The sequence below is a fragment of the Necator americanus genome, chromosome X (assembly GCF_031761385.1).
Source record: "Necator americanus strain Aroian chromosome X, whole genome shotgun sequence".
Lineage (NCBI taxonomy): Eukaryota > Metazoa > Nematoda > Chromadorea > Rhabditida > Ancylostomatidae > Necator > Necator americanus.
The window spans coordinates 902,173-924,879 of record NC_087376.1 but is presented as its reverse complement, the minus strand read 5'-3'; the positions used below and the strand labels follow the sequence as shown (position 1 = coordinate 924,879).

Here is a 22,707-nt window from a genome sequence, read left to right as displayed (position 1 = left end):
GGCATTGAATGGGTTCGGGTTAAATTACGCACAGAAATGTAAACAAAAACATTCAGCTGCACTAAATGGGATACTTTTACGATGGTGCAGAAAAAAATTTGACCAATTAGTGACGTTTTCAAGCATCACTCGTAAAAATCATGATAACACAACTGATCGGGCAATCAACATAATCTGAACATCAATAATGATCCGACTACGGTACAGCCGGACATCAGATTTCCTGGGGTTCTCACCTCGTTCGCCTTCACTATTCAGTAAAAACTAAGAGTAGTGTCACTTTCTGCAATTTTTTGCAACAGAATTGAAGTTTTTCTCCTAACAACGCTTTTTTCGCTTGTTTTTTCCAATGAAATTCAAGCATTGATGAAAGTTTAATAGGTTTCTTCCTAATTGAGTCCGTACTTCACTTGGAGAATATTCAAACTTAATTCTACGTCTATAATCCTTCGATACCGCTACAATTTGGAAACAATATTCGAATTATTAGATTTTCTAGTCGTTTTCTCCAACAATGGACAAAGGATGATGTGCGAACACGAAATGACGTTCATGTCATCACTGCTGAAGAACCCGTTCTACCAATTTTGATACTTATCGGCGTGGACCCACAGTCTGACAATGTGGGATTCGTGCCACCATATCTTTCTGCCTTCTGGCGCTGGCGCACCACTTCAGCATCGTGAAAGTCGTGACACTGCCCTCTGACACCAACCCGCTCATTTGAAGTTGTGAGGCCTAGCCTCCTCCGACCTCACTTTTACGGGGCGAAAACATGGTCAGGATCTCACCTTAAACACCACAAAGAAAGAAACGAAACGATAGTTTGATGCACCTTCAGACTACTTATTTTTCTTTCCACAACAACTTTTTTCTATCATAAACAAGGGGAGTACTAAAAACTTTGCATTTCCAAACAAAAAGACACACACGAACTGAAATAGCAAACATAATCCACACGGAAAAAATCACCAACGATAGAAAAGAGCTGTTTGCGCAAATATTGAAAAATATAAAACAATAAAAAAAAGTAAAAAGATTAGGATCCAGTCCAATGCGAGGATTAGACCAATTAGATAACAAATTTTCATATTCAATTACTTACTTGTCCTGTTTAAGTTAAACTCTTGGACATAATTTCGTGTTTTCTCAGCAAAAAAATTTAGGGAGTAGTACAACAGTATTACAGTACAGTATTACGGAGTATTATATCAGTAAAAGCTGAGGGAAAATTCGTCATAAAAGATATTTGCTAGTGAAAAATCTCTTAATCACAATCTCTTAATTCGTTTTTTTCTCTTTTAGTTCTGCAAGAACCTAGTACTCCGCTCTTGAAAAACTTCAGAAGGAATACATTGAAAGAGAATACGATAAATTTTGTGACTTGTTAATGCACTAAACTGAAACTTTCAATTCACTTGTATAACAAGACCACAAATCCTTTTTTACTGCTTTGTAGAATTAGAGGTGAACAGAATTAGATGTGTCTTATCAAGTATTTCATATACACCACATAGTTCTTCCACTGGATCAGAGTGGCAGAATGGTAGATTGCCTGGTGGGTGGCGGTGGTTTGGTTCCCATTTGTGGATAGCTTTGCATTTTTATGGAGTATTTTATTGAATTAGACAAACACACACTGACTGAGCGCGTTATCTAGCGTTATATATATATTATATATATATATATATATATATATATAAAGTCATGTGTTAAGAACAACATGTAAACCGCAAAGTCGTGGCGAATATTTCGACTGCTCCAAAAAAAAAATCAACAAAACAGGAACGAAATTCGAGATCTTAACCAAATAAAAGGAAAACCCTCCAAGTTTCCGTAAAATGATGAGCAAGCGTTGGTGCACACACAGGTGATGACGCAACACCACGGACTGCACGGCAGCGGATCAGCCCTCCAGATGTGGACGGAACAGGAGAAAGTCCAGAGCGTTTTGTGGCTGCGTAACTTCGAATCCGGAAGGAACGTGCAACGTGAATACTGTCATAAGTACAGCGAAGCGCCATCACATTAATCGGTGGGATAAGCAGTTGAAGGTTCTGTCAGGGGTTCTGTCAAGCCATGGCCACCACAATCCCAGGATCTGACTCCCAGAGACTTTTATTTGTTTGGTTATGTGAAGGGACATATGTACAGGGAACGTATCAACGACACGCATCAACGACACGCATCAAAGACATTAATCATTCAAAACAGAGAATCACAGACGTAATAATAATTCAGTTACACCAGATGTCCTCAACCATGTGTTTGAAGAACATGAGTTTCGTTTAGATGTGTATAGGGCAACAAATGGAGGACACATCGAACTGCCCTGAATAGCTATGGAAGCAAAGGAGTTTCCCTTTTATTCGGTGAAGATCTCAAATTTCTCTCTTGTTTCGTTGCTTTCCTGTGACCGGAAAAAAGTGCACCATCACTTTTTACGAACACACATTATATATATATATATATATATATATAATATCTAGTCCGTCACTTGGTATTTGTATTCATGCATGTATGTGCATGTGAGAAACGAAAAAAGTGAAATCCCAAAAAGCAGAGGACGGATCCCACAACGTCGATTTGGTGCGATGGGATCAGAAACTGCACAGTTTGCGTCACAGCGCAAAAAATGGAATCAGCACGATTACTGGCGCAGTAGTACTGTGCAATAGTTCCAGGAGAAATTACCAGAAATTGCAGGAGACGCTGTGAGTCGGCCGTGATAGCTGTATTTGTAGCATCTTCTCCCTATGCACTCCTCTGCATTTCTATTCCCTTGCACATTTTCTTCATTAGGTTGATAACTTTCTTCAGAAATTCGAACCAGTCACGCAAGTAGTTGTTGGAATTGTAGCAAACATTTCACGAGATCTGACGCAGAACTTTATCTTAATGAATAGGTAATGACACTCACGTCATTTCATGTTAGCACGTCATTCTGATAGTTACGGAACACACTGAAGATAATCTCGTACCTCAAATATTCCAACTGTAGCGATAAGGAACATAGGTGTAGTATTAATTTTGAATATTCTCGAAATTAAATACCGACCTCTTCAAAAAAAAAAAAACTATTAAATCGTTCATCAATACTTGAATTTCTTTGCAAAAAAAAGCACGAAAAAAACTGTTCTTAGGGAAAAGAACAATTTAATTCTGTAGCAAAATTTTAAAGAAAGTGTTTTACTGACTTTTTTAATTTCTAATTTTTATTGACCAATAAAGGCGGCTGAAGAGAGAACACCAAAAAATCTGGAGTCAATAACTGCACGTTCACACTGGTGGTTACGTAATTCAGGAAAAAGGAAATTCCTTTTCATCATTATCCTTGAAGAAAATTCCTCACCAGAATGGAACTCAATCATTAACGTGTATTGTGAAAGGAAATAGTACAAGAGTAGCTCAATAGTATTAAATTAACAAGTACAAAAATCCAGAAAAGTGCAGTCTATCTGTTAAGACACAATGCAATGCAGGTACACTTACAATGGACGCGGATGCACATCCTATTTTGTGAATTGACAAAAAAACTGATCTCATTCTGACACTTTCGGGGGCAGAAGGAGTTAGAGAGGGAGGAAAGGTATGGAATTCAATGAATCGCCAAATTTTTGGCACATTTGATAAAGTTGAAGAAGAGTGCTGCAAAAATACAACGGGTAGGAAAAATTGTCATTATTGTTGTGATTATTGCGATGGATGAACTCACCTACGTAATTGGTCAGTGATATTTCAAAGGCAGCGGATCGCGAAACAGAAATAATCTGGAAACTTCATAGAACACGCAGACTTCGGGGTGTAGATTAGGAATTTGAGTGTGGCACCACCCGATTATCCCTAATTGTCTTAGAAACAGCTTTGGAAAAGATTTTCGTGTCAATGAGGTAAGTTGGAACTCCTCACCTTCGTGCAGGCGCCGCATCCACGAGCGAGCGGTCCAGAATCAGTAAGGTCTCCTCGGCCGCCTATTCATGTAAAAGCAATGAATAGGCTGCTGAATGAACCGGAGCGAGAAGAATGGTGGAGCGCTACGCACCTTTTAGGAACCAAAGCGACTCCCACGTATTTTCCAGGACGATTAAGAGGAATTGAGTGCGATCAGATCATACTCGTAATCTTCATCCCGAACTCTATGTTTCGCATGAGGTTTCCATACTACGTAAATTTCGCAATATACTCTCTTTGAGCAAATTATATTTCAATGGTTTTTGCCGGAAATTCATTGATTAATTTTTTTTTTAAATTGAAAGTTGTACACGACCTTGTAGGGGCCCAGTTATATAGCTGGGTGACTTTCGTCGTATTTACAGGAATGAAAAGATCCTGCAGCTAAGCACACGACTAGAAGATTATATTCTGGAGTATAAGCGCTTTATATTGTAATCGGCTAAGCACTGTGTAGTGAATAGCAGTGTAATGACCATTTTTCTACTTATAAAAGTATTTGCAGAAGCTAAATTAACATTTCTTATCAGTGCACTTGGAAATAAAAGTTGTTCGCTTTCAATGAAAGGAGGCATTATTACCGTTGTGTGATGCCAAATCGAGATAGCCGAAGGAAAAACACTATTTTATATTTCCAGAGAGTTGAAGTAAAAGTTTATTCCAAGAAGTTTGGAATAGGCATAAAAACAAGCTAATTAATTTATCCAAAATGTGAAACGGCTTTGAACTGAAGTTGGGATGAAAAGATAACGGATAAGATGATTATAACAAATTTGATATATATATATTATTATTATTATCATACGAATTTTTATTAACGAGCAAAAAAGCCAATTGTTTAAGAAATAAAGATAGCGAGATAATGTGACAGAAATTTTGCAATCTATGGATTCCGCTGCTATTATGTTCAAATTATATTTTGTTTATTTCATCTCATTGAAATCAAATTAAGAACTCAAGTTGCAAATCATCAAAATGAAGCAGATTGCACCTTTGCAACTTCAGAATCATTCCAGTGGTTCTTAATTCAAAAACAGTGAAATGATGGTGCTGAAATTGTTGAATTGAAAGGATATGAGCAAGGAATCAACTAATTTTCTAATGAGTTTCTAATCGTAGAACACAGATTCGCAGACTCCACTCCTCATCGAGGACTTTATAAGAAAATGATCTCATTTTCGAAAAAAAAATCTATATTGATGATTACCGTCCTCTTCCTCCTGTTGCCATACCTCAGACGGATCTTTCAGAAATAGCTGAGTAAGAAATAGCAATCGTTTGATCTGGTGTTAGTTAAGAATTGGAGGGAAAATGTAAAGTATGCAGCACGGGGAACTCTAAGGGATATGAGAAAATAATCAACTAATACCTACTCTTGTGCTCAAGTGCTTTGTTTTTCGTCAGGTAAAGTGGCACACCAACGTTAATTCAATGTGATTGTCCACATATTCCTATTGCTGTAAATATTTATAGGATATTATAATTATAATGCATCCATTCATAGTCGAAAAAAGAGACCTAGAGCTCTTTACAATATTGAACTAGGGATTCTTAGGTGTAACAGTCGCTAATCACAGATAATACATGGAACCTCTTAGGAGTAAACAAAGAAAGTTTTCTCGGGATCTTTAATTATGAAAGCTTCAAAAAAGGAACACGGAAAGGTAGCACTTGATCTGAAGGAAAGTATGTTTAGTTTCACAGTGTGGGATTTATGTTTAAAATGAATTTCCCTGGATAAGCAAGGATTACGTGAATAATTACATCTTACACTTTCTAGAGTTAACAAGATGAGAATAAGGATCAAAATTGAACAATTGGAGAATGATATCGGAACTTGTTGACGGATCAAATCAATAATGATCAACCGGTAACTCCCGCAGCCGTTTCATATCCAATTTTCCACTTTATCTAACGGTTCCTAACGGAACTCTTAAATTCCAACTACGCATAAATAGGCTTTCAAACGTAATCGGGAAAATTACTCAGGAGTTTACGTTAAGAAGTATCCAATGTAATTAGCACGTTCCTGGAAGTTCAAGTGAACTGGTGGTAACAAAGAGGAACACTATACGATCTTAGCTGATGTGGAAAAAGAAAAGACGGAAGAAAAATCACCAGAAATAATAGATTAATCGTTTTTGTTGCGATATATAGATCCTAGGAATATATTGATCGAGTACAAAATTGTCAGGGGGCCTTGCTCGTGGGCAGTCGGTCAAAATTGACCGGAACAGATAGAAGTAAAGAACTCCTCGAAAGAGTTTTACTCGAGTAGCAGCGAATTTCGGTTATAATTTATTTAAAAATTATATTCATATTTAAGAAATAATTGAGAAGAAGGGAAGGAGGAAGAATTAATAATAAATCATAAAATAGCAAAAAAAAAAGTTCTCTATCGTGAATTCTGGCGTTAGTAAAGACCTTTATCAGACTACATTGCGATTATCCAGTAATTGTAGATCTCACCCTATTTTTTAATGATGTTAAGCAAAATTACATTACATTATAGATTAAATGTATGGATTAGAGGAAGTTTCTAAAGTTTTTATAGTGATTGCTACATGCAATTATTAAAGAGGGAAGAAGGATGTGAAAGGCTGACACAACGAGGAACGCATAACTTTTCAAGGATCTCAGTAGGATTTTGCAGCATCCTTTGCGTTGCCCTGACTACAGGATGGTTGGGCATCACCTCAAACATCCTCATCATTTTTCTACCCCAGAGAATGTCACGCTTCATTCAGTTTCCACAAAGACACTGCAGACACATCCAATAACTGTGAAGGTTTCATTAGAACTAGAACATTCGTAACATTTAAAGAACTCAAATTGATAGGACACTAAATCTCTATTCCAGAAAGTTCTTTGTAGGTGAGTCATGATTTATGCGCTATAAATCAATTTATGACTGGTTGGTCAACGAATAAATCCTCTTTTCATGTGACCAATTTACGAAGAAAAATTAATACAGTAATGTATTGGCTCGTTTATGAAAATTAGAAATCGTTTATAAACTTTCAATCTCAACTTATTAAAACTGGCAACCATTTGACTTTTTTCTATGGCAAAGCTACTCATTATGGCCTCTAACCTATGGGAATCCATGTTCTTTTCGCTTTCTGCCGAGAAATTAACGTGGCTATTCTATACGTTTTAACAAAAGTTAGACGTTTATAAAGGAGAAATTGTCGTACCCACATCCAGAAACTACTCCCTGAATGTTTGAATCAGTTATAAATAGTAGACAAAATAATCCAAGTGCAAGTGATGGACTTCCAAATAAACGAAGCATAAAACAAGCGAAGACGAGCAAATTCTCATCTAATCAGGAAAGAAGAAGGATAATCCATATATAGATGTACCACATTATTCGTCTGCAGTACTAACGAAGAAATAAAACAACAATATTCTCACGGCTAAACGCTTATTATATAATTGACGGAGGACAGCATTGCAAGATTTATTTCTGGCTTAGGGTAATGGAAATTAGATGACGTCGGGAAACGCTATTCAGTGCACGACCAGATGCGTCCTCTGCCTTGGCTAGGATTCGCCTTCTATCCTAGTCCATTTGGGAAATAGCTAGGGAAATTCGCCTGGAATTTTCTATTCCAGTTGTTGAGTTGAAATTCATGTAAAAACCTTCGGAAGTCAACTAGTTATAAAATTAGTTTAATGACGGTACGTTCGAAAAGATGAAAGTAGATTCAAAACGTTGCACAAGAAGGTCGTGTTCTAGGACAACTTAGCCCAACCTTAATTTTTCTCTTCATTTTCCTGCCTTCACTGACAGTTTTTGTTTTGTTGGCTTCCTATTCTGTTTAGCTCATATTTGTGTAGAGAAGCAAATAAATAATCTCATGGAAGGAAAAGCACATTAACTGGCAAAACACTAGCCAAACAATCTCAGATATCGCTGCCGGTGGATTTTTCGGAGGCACACAAACAAAGCCGTAGCAGTGGGGTCATCAACCAGTTTCTTTTCGGGCTAACAATTTTCAATTTCATTACAAGTCGTATTACTGGAAGAGTGCCGGAAGGGTGCTGTCTCAAAAGAGCATGTGCACCCTTTTTTGATTACATTCGAAGGTACATCTGAAATGTGACTATAGTGGGGTGAAAACGACATGACGCTTAGTGCAATTACGTAAGCAGCTCAAAATCATAAAGCGGTAATCTATGAGTCAGATGATACGATTTTTGTGCATCTATCTGAATTTTAAATTATATTCTTAGTTGTGGTTTCAGAAATTTTTTCTCATAGAAAGATCACTGCCCTCTACTGACTTATGGAAAAAAAGATTTCGATCGCAGTGAATTAGAAATCAGAAAGCATAACATAAAGAAAGATTAATCAAAACGTGACCGTAGTTTTTTGATGGAAATCCTGAATTTATGAGCTTTGCATTCTGAATGGAACACTAACAATATATGACAGTAGCTTTTTAAAGACCATCCTGAGATTGGTAGACATCGTAAGAAAATAAGGATCCATATTCTTGTGTGGATGTAATTCTCCTTTTTTTAACAAAAATATCAAAAACGTTGCGTTAGGAGAAGTACATTATAACATTGACTGAATACATAGGATAACGTGAAAGTGTACTTTTCATGAAATATTCAAAGAAAAGAGGATATGCCGTCCGTCGTCAGCGGACGTTAATTGAGGATCCCATTAAAAAAAACAATGTCGGTGCTGACACTGGCTACTGCACACACCAACAGAAAATAGCCAGGAATAAATTTAAATTCCCGAATGGATTAAAGGACTGCTGTTCACTAAAAGTAAAACGTGAAACGTGTCAATGATGGTGATTATCGACTATAGAGAACATAACTGCAAGGGACCTATTTTGATCTACTTTAAATACAGGAATTTTTAAAAGTCACCTTAGAAGGCAGAAGGTGGCTCTCAGAAAGAGACTCAGACAACAAAAAGATCCGACTTTAAATCAGAGCTTCAGAGGAAAAAATGAGGTCAAAACTAACTCATTCTTCAAAAATTCACTGAGAATTACGCAGTCATGCTCCAAAACTAAAATTAATAGGAAAATGACAAATGGGGATTAACGAGACTCACAAAGACTAATTACATCTCAAAAGAACGTCTTTTAAAACCAATCGATAATTTTCTTGTGTTTCAGCGCACAAGATTTGTCACGTAGATCAGAATCGATTCAATTTAAGTCAAATGAATCTGTCATGATTAATTCGTAAGGATGAAAAAAGCTGTAGAATAAATTCTGTAACCATTTTAGCTGAAAACTAGAATTAAAGACCAGAAATCCACGTAAAATGGTTTGGATTCGACGAAAACATGTACCGAATGATCATTGATGTTCTTGCAACCGAGCACATTTACATGAACCTTCCGTTGAGAATTGAAAATTAAAAAGTAATGTTAAAAGTAGCACATATGTTATTACCACCTACACATGGATTTTTGTGGATTCGGATAAGCAGGATCACGGCACAAATACGATCGGATGAACCCTCAAAGTAATTATAAGAAAGGGAGATGATTATGCGAATGGGATCAAAACAATTAATTTGAGCGGCGAGCAAAATATTCACAGCTCTTCTCTATAATTTATCTAATTGAGCCCGTACGTTGAAGATATTCCATGGATTTAACACTTAGTCACTGATTCCTACTTTTTTTTCAGTGGTTTCAGATGATCTCAAATCCCATAAAGCTAGAGCTATCCAAGAAATATTCGAATCACACCTAGTTTTTTTTTGGATCCAGTATGTAGTCTGGAACTTTGTCCAGACGAATTGGAGCAAATCTTTTAGATTGTAGTGGAGTCATTTGGATTTTTTACGTTTTTTATTGCACATTTAGCTCAAGAAAACATTCCTCCTTCAATGTTTTCTTTTTAAAACCGCAATTTGATGTAGTACACTAGAGCCAAGGATAATTTCCTATAGAATCCAAGCAACAGAGATCTTAAAGAAGGTAAAGAAACCGCTTAACAAGTTCTTATAGCCCTTATCCTCTCCCGCTTAATTCTAATCGAAAAAAGGGGAAAACTGCGATTTGCTGGAAACATAAAAGAAAACGTGGATAGATAAACAGCAAATGGATGTCCGAATGTCGCTGCACACGTGCTTCATTCACAAATTTTGAAACAAAGAAAAAACCTGCTGAAAACAGGGAGCAAGAAAATAAACGTAGCATTCTCTAGTCTACATAGTGCTATTTTTTTGAAATATTTCTCAAGAGGTTCTCTTATTAAAAGTTTCCAGAAAAAGAGTGAAAGTCTCTTAATTTTAGTCTCTTAGTTAAGAAAAAAAGATTTTCGAAGTAGAATAATCACAAACTTCGTTGCAGAACTACCACATATTATTAACAAATGGCAAAACATTTCTGGAAATAGTGTTGAAAAATAGAGTGAAAGAAATTAGAAATGCGAGCCTCTATGCATCACTAATATGATGACAAAATACATGCATAAATAAATAGTGCGCAGAAAAACGCTCTGCTCTCCCTATGTTCTGACCGCATATATTTTTGTCGAGTGGAAAGATTAAAGGATAAATTGCACAGCGTTTATGTCATCAAATGCTGCTACTGTTGAAAATTCTCAACGGATCCGAATCGTAGTATAGTATAATATAGTGTGGTGTAATATGTATTATATTATATATTATTATATATTATTATATATTATATATATTATATATATTATTATTGTATTGCAATATAATATAGTTGTAGGTCAAAAAGCAGGTTTGCTCAAAAATACATAAACTGCATCTTCTGACCTCAACTTGGAATTGTAAGGATTTTTTTTAGGAAGACGAAGGCCGCATTTACAATGACTTGCGGAGGTTAGCCGCAGTGTCAACTCAATATACTTATTCTGCTGGACAAATTTGGTGCTAATTTATTGAACTCGGAGGGATGAAAGGCTTTGTTAGCTTTACTCTCGTGCTGCTGATCTTCCAGACAATGTGGTAACCTCTAGCCCTGGATCCCGTCCATCCGAGGTAAAAGACGAAAAAAAGCTACAAGCGCTTATATTTATGTGATTATTTTTCATAAGGTCATAATTTTGTCACATTAAATCCTCCTATTTCTCCTGTCTAATATTCTCTTAATTTATAAAACGTCCAACCCCAGAGGTAAAAATGAGGAAGAGCAGGAACGATTTATTAAAGTTCCCCTTAGTGAATATTATAATATGGTAAAGTAGTGTAGTAAAATATAGTATAGTATACAGTATAATATAATATAGTTTATATAATATAGTTTATGTTTAATATTTATTTATGTTTATTTTTTTATATACTTTATATAATATAGTTTATGTCAGAAAGCAGACTGAATGAATTTGAACAAAATTAATTTTTTTTTTTGAAAATTTACAAATTGTTCATTTTCAATTTAAAAAAAAAACCTTGTTTAGTAAACATAGTCAAACAACAACCACAACAAGAACAACCGAGAAGCATGCACCCGTTTTTAAGTATGACTTCCTTAAGAGAAATACTGCTATGAGAGCTAACCAGCCGCAGTGCTATAGATTATAAAATATATTAGCATATTTTATCACGGGATATTGCGTGGATAGCCAGAAATTACTGACATAAACAAAAGTCGTATAGATATTGCACAGCATATGATATATGGATATGAGTACATGCTAACGACATGCATAAACAATAAAATTCCTCTAGAAAGACAAATTATTCAATATTGTGAGCCTCTGCGACTAACAAATGCCCCAAATAAAACCATAAAACTATACTAGCATCGTCTCAAATAGTAACATTATCTTCTAAAGTTAGTCTATATTTTTTCTATGTTTTTTTTAACGAAAAAAAGCTTGAAAAATATATCAGAAAATGTTTTCGGACGATTTTTTCTGGATAAAGATTAAACGAAAGTGGATATGAAATGCGTAGAAGCAACTGGCTCAACACAGTGCTATCTGTTACGGCTACCGCTACCTAGCAACCTGTTACCGACTGAATTGATCCAATTCTTTTTATAGAGCAGAAATTTGCATTTGCAACGATGACATCCATAAATTAATCACATGTTTTCATGAAATAAGAATTCACCGGCCATATTGGAACACCGATCATCATTTGAATATTTTATTAATTTGAGGAAATTTGTCTCTGGAATCAACACTGAAATATTTGGCATACGAGGGGATATTGAAATGTCGGCAATGGATAGAAACCCAAATTCAACAGACGAATGTAGGATTTGTGGATAAAATCTCCAGCATCAAATTAAGAACTATTTAAAATGAATCATAATCACTTTTTAGAAGTGTATCCTGAAGGAGGAGGAATACTAAGTGAAGATTTAGCAGGTTTTTTTTTTGAAATAAATTATAGAATTTCGGGGAGAGCTCTATATGGAAACCCAACAACCATAAAAACTATACTTATAAAAAAGTAAGGCAAATAAAGATTCCATCTAATAAACCCTCACAGGCACACTATTAGAAAATGTAGACAGAAGTATGTCTTGGTTTCAAGAAAAAAGAACGTTTGATTTATACTTATTTCAATTATAATAAATGAAATACTTTCGAATCCTTTATGCAGAGGATCTTCTCTTTTCAGGCTGCTGCTTTCCCCAGAGAAAATCTGGGCAAAATAACTCCTCCTCAGTTGTATAAACTCGCCCAAGATCGATCAAAATAGATGTTCCATAAAAATGAAGAGAGCTCCGTTTCAGCATCGGCCTGGATACAATATTTGACCAACTTAAGCTAAGCTAAGCTCATCATCACTTCTCTAACGATGAGTTCTACGTGTTTCAAAGAAATGCATTTCTTAACAATAACTCTCCTGATCGATCGCAGTTCACGGAATATTTTCGTCTTTTTATTTTTTGTTCTGTAAAAGAAAATCAGACATTTGGGAGGTTCCCTGAATACGGATGGAAAGCAATTAGACCGCATTCGCTACGCACAATCACCACCGGAAACAGCATTGGGGATGCGCTTGATGCCAAACATGGAAAAGCTGCTAGTTTTCTTCGATTTCCCTGAATACTTTTAGATGTTCGGAAAAATTCTTCTGTACTCTTCTTCTAGTTGTTTTTTCTAAGCAAAATAGCGTGCGATTTGTTAGACCAATGAATATCCAAGAAGTATACGGCTTAAGAGATTTTCGTTGTTGTCACGCAATGTACGGAAGCGGTCGGTCTCTCCGCTCGCAACAAACGACATGTGATTTCATTTACAGCCTCCCATTTGCATCTAATTCCCCTTATTCAGTATACCATCTACCCTAATTGCTAATTATGTACAAATTATTATCAAAAATCCCGTGCCGCAGGGAATTTTCCAAGTAACGCTATTTTTAAGCTAACTTCCAATAACTATATAATTAATCTAATTATTCTAACAATCCGCCTTTTCAATTTTACCCTCTATCGTTCTTCTTTGTGATGTTTTATAGTTGTGTGAAGTTCCGGCGACATATCCCGGATGTAATCGCAAGAGAGTGCTTGTCATTTTTGCAGAACAGTGATTTTGCAGCATTATCTATCGCCTCGAGCAAAGTTTCGTAGGTGATCTTTTTCTGGAGATACAAAAAAGTGAAGGAAGACGCAACTTCACTATTAAAGGCGTAGAAGTGTGTTCCAGAACTGGTGTGACCCATGGAGCTAATTCTTCCCAATTTTGCTTTCTAACCGGAGAGATATTTTGAAAGAATGAACCTTTCCGCACAACTCTGTCTAAAATGACAAATATTTTTTGCAGTCAACAATCACTTGGATCTTTTTTCGGAGCAATATTTCTAATGCATGCACCTAAGATCCTTAAATCTGCGTGATAACTCACCAGCTTCTGAAATAATATTTTCTTCTTTATTTTGAATTTTTAAGACATGGCAGATCTATTAAATACTCCTACTATCAAATCTGGAAATGTGTTGGCACTACTTAATACTTTATATACTTCTGGATTCGCATCTGCTTCACCAAGTACACCGATGCTTAAAGGTTGTGATTTATGGTATTAGAAACGGAGAAAATATTTCTTTTAGTCAAATAATTTTAGGCAGAACTATGCATACTTTATATGCGATTTCTTTTATTGTATATGTATCGAACTGTATGTGCGATTGGTTCCATGTTTGGGCAACTTTACGAGTAAGTTTGTTCTTTTCATCTTTTTTTCTCCTCAAAATCTGCTCATATCCTTCAGCCCAAATAAACAAATCCTGGGGTATCGCTTTATTCCAGAATTTCTTCAGAACAAATATTATTTGCTAGCATGATGAATAGTATTAGAATTAGGAGAATGTGTAGCTGGAGAAATTTCGGTCTATAAAATTCGGTCAAGTTTTTCCTCACCTTCATTATATTTCTTCAAATCCTATATTTAGGATTCCCCGTAGGAAAACCTTTAACAGCGTAAGATTGATTGGTTAGCAAAAATTTCCTACGGCACCAGTGCTGCTCGAGAAAGAAAAAATATCAAAGTGACAATTTTGTGGATTACAGTAACATTATTGAATTTTATTTCAAAATTCTACTACCATCACCATTCAGCTGTAACTCCTAGCTCTAGTCACGGAGTCTGAACAATGTATTTTTCTAATAATACTGTAACAAATAAATTTACTGTTCTATCTCCACTTTTTCAAGCATATCTTTCAGATTTAGGATTCTGCTGATAGGTGTTTTTTTCTCCGAAACATAGCTTTTATTCTAGGTCCTCCTTTTCTTCCTTAAATAAATATGAATAACAATTAAATTCTCTCATTTTCACTAGGAAGACTCTAAGCTACAAGTCTAAGTTACTCTACAATATGAACCCCTCTTTCCAATCCTAAGGAAAATTTTTCTCGTTGTTTTGTATAGTGCTATACTAGAGAGGTCCACATATCTGATGACGACTTTGACGACGCCTTCAGGATTTCCCGAAGGAACATTTCATTGATAGCAATTGAACTACACACATACAATGTAATTAAAATAATTCAGTCTTTCAGATATCTTTTAATTAGAATTAAATATTAATATTATTAATTAGTCCCAAACAATCGATATCCATAAATACCAGCACATTTTCACTGTTCTTGGTTTATCAGCACCATTACTCTTCGAATTAATATCTAGAAGAACCGTGAGAAAAGCAAATCCAGTAAAAAAATTCTCTCAGTAAAACACTGTATGCCATCGTTTTATAAAATGAATTTTCTCATTAATTTGCCTTTAATTACCTTCTTTAAGGGTATGGTTACTTCATTTCCGCTCGAGAATTGGCTTGTCGTTTCCTTAGTAGTTACAGTCGTGGCTGGATCCATGTTAACTTGGTTACTCTTGGTGAGTTATGGGAAGAATTTTTCTCTGAAATTCTAAAATCTCCTCACTGATAACTCTTTGTCAGAGGCATTTTACTCTTTTTTTTTATAAAATTTTTCTGAATTTTATTTTTATTTTTTTTATTTTCATTTTACATGCTCTAAGGTGCTGTGTATGGAGAATGCTTTCGCGCATCGACTCGATGTTACGCCTTATCGCAGTGGATTCGCATTGATCTGGGAGGCATTTATCGAATGGATACAGGTGAGGGAGGAGGGATTTCCCTCTCTTTCGTATTAGTCATCATAATAACTCCGGAATTCTTCGAATAATCTGAATAAATGCGATAACGATAAGTCTAGATAAACAACGAGAGCGAAGATCTCAGAGCAGTCCACCAAAACTCTTAGCCTAAATAAATATGCTCGTATTCGACCACAGGAGGAGACCATCCCACAGGATCCTCCACGTGAGATCAACGACCGGCTGTGATCTTGTTAGGAAATTGTTCTGGAACGGCAACACAGCAGCACAAAAATTACTTTGAGATTATCCAGATATTTGGTCTTCATATCCCTTTCACAAAACAGAAAAAGCTTATTTCGTGAAAGTATTGGCATAATATTCAACACAGTTTTAAGAAAGGGAGGCAAAAAAGAGGATCGATCCACAATCCACTATCAATAACATTGAAAAGAAAGCTGGTGAATACTATCACGCGACCTCACTACTAACAATATCTGGGAGTTTCGGAGCAATTCTTTTGAAATATTAAAAATTTCGCGAGACATTTTCCATAAAGGAAACACTTTTTCTAGGACACTACTAAGGAATGGAACGGAATCGTGTACAAGAGAAAAAAAGTCCCCTACAATAGAAAAGAATAAATTTCCTGCAGCAGAACTGCTTTATAAAAATGATCTCCACCAGAAAAAGCGATTTCCAACTGTGTCTGAGCGAAAAACAACGCAAAAATCCTGTAAACTTACCTTTTCGAGAGAAATAACGTAGGAGTGCGGTGTGCAACGAGGACTATTGGTTTTTGAGTAGGTCAAAATTCGAATCTAGTATTGGTGAGGACACGTCGGATACAGGGCGATCATTAAAAGCGATCGTGAAATCCTGGCGACAATTTCTCCACATAAATGCCATTTTTGAGTCATCTACTGTTGTTTTGACACTACCCAAATGCTAAGACTAGCAGAAATTTCAAAATTTTTGAAGACAACCAGAATTTTCTCGAGTGCTACCTTCAATAGTTCATAGAGTTCTAGAATACAAAATAAAGTTCCATTAAAGAGTTTTTCTCTAATTATTTGAAATCTTTTAACACATTTTCTCTCGCTCCTCTTTTTTTCCTCAAGAAATCGCGTGAAAAAATTTGTAGCAGATGTGCCTGTTGTAAAAGATATTGAATCTATGGAAATTGGCTTATAAATCCGTAAAACGAACGTGCACGCACGTTTATATTCGATTCTTTAGGCTTTCAATAACTTTCGTGTCGCATTTTTGGTTATGCTGCTTCATGACGCTCCCATCACACTTCTGAATTTTTTCTTCATTGCATCTTGTCGGTGTGCTGGACCAAACGTAAGTGTATTTGATATTGTATAATTTAAATATATTTTATGTTGTATAATTACAATTTTTTAAAAGACTAGTATTGAGTATCAGTAGTGTTGTTGTGAATGTAAATAGCGATTAGAAAGGAGATACAATATTTTGTGCCGTTTCTAAAAAAAAATTCGTTTACAGTCAAGAGCAACTCTCTGCGTAAGTTCTTTAGTTTCTTTGTCAACTTTGCTGCTGGACCGTTTCTCTTTTTTGAATAACCTGAAATTCACACAGGAGGAATAAGCAAAAGTTTTCTTTCTACTCATAACTGATTCTTGCTTTTTTTTCACAATGCACCTTCGCGAAATTTTGTTATTCACCCAAAAACCATCATCCTTCTATATCCTACAAATACATTCAGGTGCTCCCTTGGTCCTTGTTGCTTTCAACGTTATCGTCAATTGTCTCACTTTTGTGGAGGATTATTATGCTTTATTTTTCCTACAGGTAAATAAATTACTAGCTTCAATGAGACCAACTTTACGTATCTTAAAAATGAATAGAAGAATGCTGTGCCCATTGAAGCCGAAAGCAACTGTAAATGTCGCAAGATATCCGAAATTAACGGAACATTTGGCATGGGCGACAGACTACAGGTAAACTAAACGATTCTCCATTACTGCATTGTAAATGTGCATGTTTTTGAGAATTCAGAGAAGCCTCGAGGCTGCAGGAATACGATGAAATGTGGTCGGTACGATGGGCTAGACATGTAGTATATGGGCGATCGGAAGCAACTGTGACGTCTACTTTACCCGTGAGTTCCACGTAATGCTACAATTTTTGTGGAAACTGTCATTTTCTACTCAAAGATACTCATTTTCAGGGTCCGGATACTAACGATGAACGATATGCGAAATGGACACCTCCATCATTGCTTAGCTCTCTACCAATATGTGGCGTTGTAGGTTCTTAAATAATATTTGAAAGAAGGGTTACAAAAAGTTTCTGTAGAGAGAGGTTGAGTTAGGCGTCCTGAATTCCTGAATGAAGTTGAGTAGTTGTTAGTTCAGTTGTACTAGATGAGTATTGGGAAGCTTATAACGAAAAAAAAACTTGTTCGTTTCATCATTGACGAAGTTTCTATCCTGCACTACATAATATTTTATTTAACACCTTTCTTACGGTAAAAATATGCCGATTTAAAGCCATAGGGTTGCTAAGAAAATGGCGAGTTGCTCCTGAGAGCGAGTAGAAATATTCATGTAACCCAGTCCAATTTTACTCCATCTTATCATTTCTTACTGCCCTAAAAAATTTGATTTAGTTCACATAGATATCCTGAAAATGATGAAATACCAACAAAAAGTATGTTCTCTAATGCATCTTCTAGGATTCTATTAGCAATGATAAGTAGGAAATGATGTTATCCTGGAATATATCTTTCTAAAAATATCTAAAAGAAAATTTTAAAAAGAGACTTGAGAAGTTGATACATGATACCTCATGAGAAAATAAAACTTCTAATTTCGACGATAAATGTCGCTTTTTTCCTGGGAAATCCGAGTCGCCGTTTTTTTTTTTCGTAGCGGTTTTAAGTACAGAATCTGTTTTCTCAACCAATCAATCGTATGAAAAATTCAGATGATAAAAAACGCGAAGAAAACCGCCAACTTTATTCTATGTCTACTGCTATCGATTATTTGCTACATAGTACAAATATGTACTTGTTGTATTCCGTGCATATATCATTACACCTGTCGAAAGCACAGTTTCTATCATCGTCACAAATGTTCTCGTACATTTGTCAGGTTCGTAAAAGTGAAGAATTTCCTCTTTTTTCGCTTTTTTTTCTTACTTTAATAGAATTTTCTTTGCAGATACTTCTCGAACGTCTTCCATTATTCGGTCTTCTGTTCCTCGTTGTTAATTGCCCTATCGTTAATCGTTCTTAATACAGTACTCCTATCATCTGTGCATATTATTGGCTCGAATACACTACCACCAGAAATAGATCGAGTAGATTTTTTTAAATTCTTTTTATGTACCAAAAGTAATTTAACTCATTATTGTTCTGAACTGTCTGCTGCAGGTTTGCATCACGCTTTTGCCAACTTCTCGAACAATCCACACCGCGATTTTACCGTCACCGGTGTTTTCTTTCCAACCATTTGAGCAGAAAGTTAATGAGTTAGTTAGAAGTTATCTTCTTGATATGTTGTTTTGTTTTATTATTATTTTATTTTTCGTAATTATTATTTCTCGGACATTATCAGATCCTGATTTATCCAAGATTTAAAGGGCATTTCTACAATCTGACAATATGGCGTCAACAGTTTGCAAATCACTGTTTGAAGACGGTGAGCTTGGACTCGGAATTCGTAGAAAAGAAGCTGGACCATGGCAGACTAGGAAACAATTAGGCGATAGACTTATTGTGAGTTTCACGCGCTGTTGTTTATTTACTCATTTATTCAAATCAGTAAAATTGCAGAGAAATCTTCAATTTTTTTAAATATAGGAGAAGGGGACCAAATTTGGCCTTTTTGGGATTCGAATTCTTCGTATTCAAATGAGAATAAAACTAAACTATAAAATATATATGTAAAAATTCTTGTTGAAAACTACTGTATTTAAGTTATTTACTCCTTTTTGATGCTTCAAAGTCATTTCTCTATATTTATTTTTACCTTACATATTTTTATATTATATTTTTACTTCAAAAAAGAACAATTTAGGCAGTAGCTACCCAGGTTATCCTGAATAACAGTGTACCGGATGAATCATACCTTGAACTACGATTTGACCATGCACTACTCCTACAAATTGGTCATTCACGTGATCGAAAATTCAGTTGTGCAAGAGGCGAAAAGAGTGGATGGTAAGCGTCTAATCTTTTCTGGAATCTACTAGGAAACACTATAAAAACCATGAAAATTCAGGCAACTCATCCCTTATCACAGCTACACACCATTTCCCTACTTCCTCGGATGCCGACAAAATTGGCGTTTCACAGAAACTCAGTTGATAGAGTGCTTCGAGAATAAGTTGCCGCCATTGAGGAAAAAATCGAGGTCTCGACGTGAGCATAATCAAGGACATTCTAGGAAGAATAGATGACATAGATATTATTTTTTGTACTTTCTACGGGTAAATATCGCGTAAATCTTCGGACATTTTTTACAATAATCGCATTTATTTTCGAAAATAAAAACAAGAAAAATTATCATGAAAATGTGAAGAATACAGTACTCATATGTAACAGAAAAGATCACAGCCAGCATAATGAATGTGAATCGAACATGAAGCAAATCTGTCAAATAATCTGATCCATAAATCTTCATAATACTCTTTGTACTTTTAGGTAAAGCATAATTCCTAGCACCCTCAGTTCTTCATAGATGATGAAGGATATTCGGAAGGTTGATCTAATCCCTGCAGACGAGGACTGCTCAATGAAGATATAACCCGTGTATTTATGCGAATACTGGCTGGCCTTGCGGACCGTTGACATGGCCATCCAGGAAAATAAGTCTGCAATGTAACGCTTTTCCGAGCTGAAATCATGTCAAACTTCCGCTAAGTACGGTAGACGAGTAAAACGGTAAAATAATCCGAGATTACTTTTTAAAAATGATCATTCGTACAAAAAAGGTACGTAATCGTTACCTTGATTCGTGATTCTCGATCCACCTTTGGCGGATTAGCGATTTTCCGCAATTCTTCACAAAATAATATCTGTAATTTTTGTTTTCAACTATATATGAAGGAGAAATCAGGGAATATCCATTCATCGCTGACCTTACAGTTGCTCCGATTGCAAAAATTGACATGATGTCGACAGTATTCGTGCAAACCCTCACAAATGCTGCATGAATCAGGTGATTGACATCCTCCTCGATGCTCGAGGATTTGTTTAATACGCCGGCATGCGCGGTTATCGCATTCCGGGCTTTGACACTCGTAGGCATGTTCCAGAAATCTTACGCTTTCCTGAATTTTTTTCAAGAAAAAAGGATGGAGTGATTAGTATTCATCTTAATGAATCCTCTTGGGATATGGTAATCCGCTCGACTTCAATTCGAAAGCGTTTAAGATTCATGGACGACTGAATTTTTATGGATGTGGTTTCTATAATGACTTTCCAATAGTCCCAACCACTGTCTGATATGAGATGAATGTTTTGAAGGATGAATGTTTTGGTTGACCCCTTCTACATCGCCTTTCTGCACACTTCTCTCTCCCTCCCTTTTTTCCTCCGTTCATTCCACCTCTACCCTTTGTGGAAAAAAAATCTGAAAAAGAGGTAGGATTTGATGTTGGCGAATATTTGCTTCCTAACTAATTAAATTTTCTAATTTTTTCTATAAAAACCGACATAAAAAAGGAAATGATGAGAACTTCTATACTACTGCTCAGCGGTGGTCCTGTATCGTAGATGAAAGGTCGCCGTGGTTCCATAAATTCTGGATTTACGAGTTTTGCATAACATTTCTCGCACAATACGAGATCCTGCAAGATTACTACATTGTTAAGAAAAATCCCAGATGCTATATATTTACAAACATAGAACATATGTAGTTGCATGTGATGGTGAACCTTTCAGAAAGAAAGTGACGTGCTAAGATAACAGCGTTAAATTCTGCCAATTCGTTGTTCCATTAAGAAAATCAAAAATGACAGCTAATTGTTTCAAAAAATCAGAAAATGGAGCAGAAAGTACGGAAGTAGCCAATAAGTCGAGAGAATTTCATTCATTTTTCCTAAAAAAAACCATGAGCAATGCGAAGAAGTTTTCTGCTAGACGTACATGCGAGGAAACTCCCACATCCTACGGTATACTGACGTAAGAAAGAAAGAAGAAAACAAAAAAAGAGTAGAGCTACAACGTCACCGCCAAAACGGAGAAATATGCGATTTAACAGGAGAAAAATGCTAAAAGTACGCTTCCGGAAAAGTAAAGGAGCTGAGACGTCTATCGATATTCCCCTATTCATGTTTTTGTATTATCTGATCTCCTTTTTTTAAAGAGTAACTCATCATAGCTCCAGAAAAAAAAACGATTCATCATCCCAACAGTCGAGAACAACAAGAATATACCTCATCTAACCAACATATCCATGTTGCTCGCTCCGAGCATTCGTTGCATCCACGAATCGGCATCCTGTAGAAATGAATACACAATACAATACAATCGATCTCTTTGTTCATAATAAAAGCAAAGAATGGTGAGGGTAAAATTCCGGCAAACAAACGAAAAAAAAACGAATCTGCTTTCAGTTCTGAATCGGAGGACGACGTTCAGGATTAAAAGCAGAAAATATTGTGATTTTTGTGTGCGGATGGGTAGGCATTATAGAAATGTTAGGATGTTTGTTTTCTTATTGTATGCCATATATAATGATTCGAATAACTGAATAAATGAATGTTCTTATTCTACTTTGAATTGACTTTTTGATGACACTAATAACATTAGTAACATTAGATTAGTGACGTTAGTAGATAAGAACGGTTACTAGTACGAAAGCATCAAATACGTTTGTAGCAACCGTATTCTGAATATTGTATCTGTCTACTGTAGTAATTTAGTTTTCTCCTCGTTTTACACTTGTGAAGGATAGGGATAGAATGGATACAAGATGAAAGAACGGCTTCGAGATTATATCTTCAAAGACACTTCTTGCAGGGTACTGTATTTTTCTCGAACTACACTGATCATACGAGAAATTACGAACTAGTTTTTTTTCCTTCACAAAAATAATAGACGAATTTCTTTCTGAGCTGTTTGGGTAGATCAAAAATCGGAGAAAGGAAAAAAAGTTTGATGTTTAATTCGTGAAGTGGTTGTTATTTTTGTGTTGACGCTGCCAGAAGTAATAAAAGTGGGATGTAGTTAATCTCAAAGAATACATAGC

At 35.7% G+C, this 22,707-nt stretch overlaps 2 protein-coding genes across 3 annotated transcripts; one reads left to right on the top strand and one right to left on the bottom strand.

The window, feature by feature from the left end:
• Positions 1 to 15,412: 15,412 nt before the first annotated feature.
• On the top strand, positions 15,413 to 19,912 carry RB195_021128 (uncharacterized protein; the record flags this gene model as incomplete). Of its 2 annotated transcripts, XM_064207715.1 has the most annotated exons (8): positions 15,413 to 15,502; positions 17,300 to 17,448; positions 17,507 to 17,609; positions 17,679 to 17,756; positions 18,885 to 18,982; positions 19,094 to 19,229; positions 19,531 to 19,673; positions 19,735 to 19,912. In XM_064207715.1, the coding sequence occupies 8 exons, from the start codon at positions 15,413 to 15,415 to the stop codon at positions 19,910 to 19,912; spliced, it is 975 nt and encodes a 324-aa protein (XP_064063596.1). The 2 variants fall into 2 exon arrangements, with proteins under 2 accessions (XP_064063596.1, XP_064063597.1); XM_064207716.1 differs by lacking the exon at positions 15,413 to 15,502 and having other exon boundaries at positions 17,360 to 17,448.
• Positions 19,913 to 20,179: 267 nt separating this feature from the next.
• RB195_021127 (uncharacterized protein) lies at positions 20,180 to 21,955 on the bottom strand (the record flags this gene model as incomplete). The annotated part of the gene is made up of 5 exons (XM_064207714.1): positions 20,180 to 20,326; positions 20,462 to 20,530; positions 20,594 to 20,785; positions 21,194 to 21,304; positions 21,893 to 21,955. The coding sequence occupies 5 exons, from the start codon at positions 21,953 to 21,955 to the stop codon at positions 20,180 to 20,182; spliced, it is 582 nt and encodes a 193-aa protein (XP_064063595.1).
• Between the last annotated feature and the right edge of the window lie 752 nt (positions 21,956 to 22,707).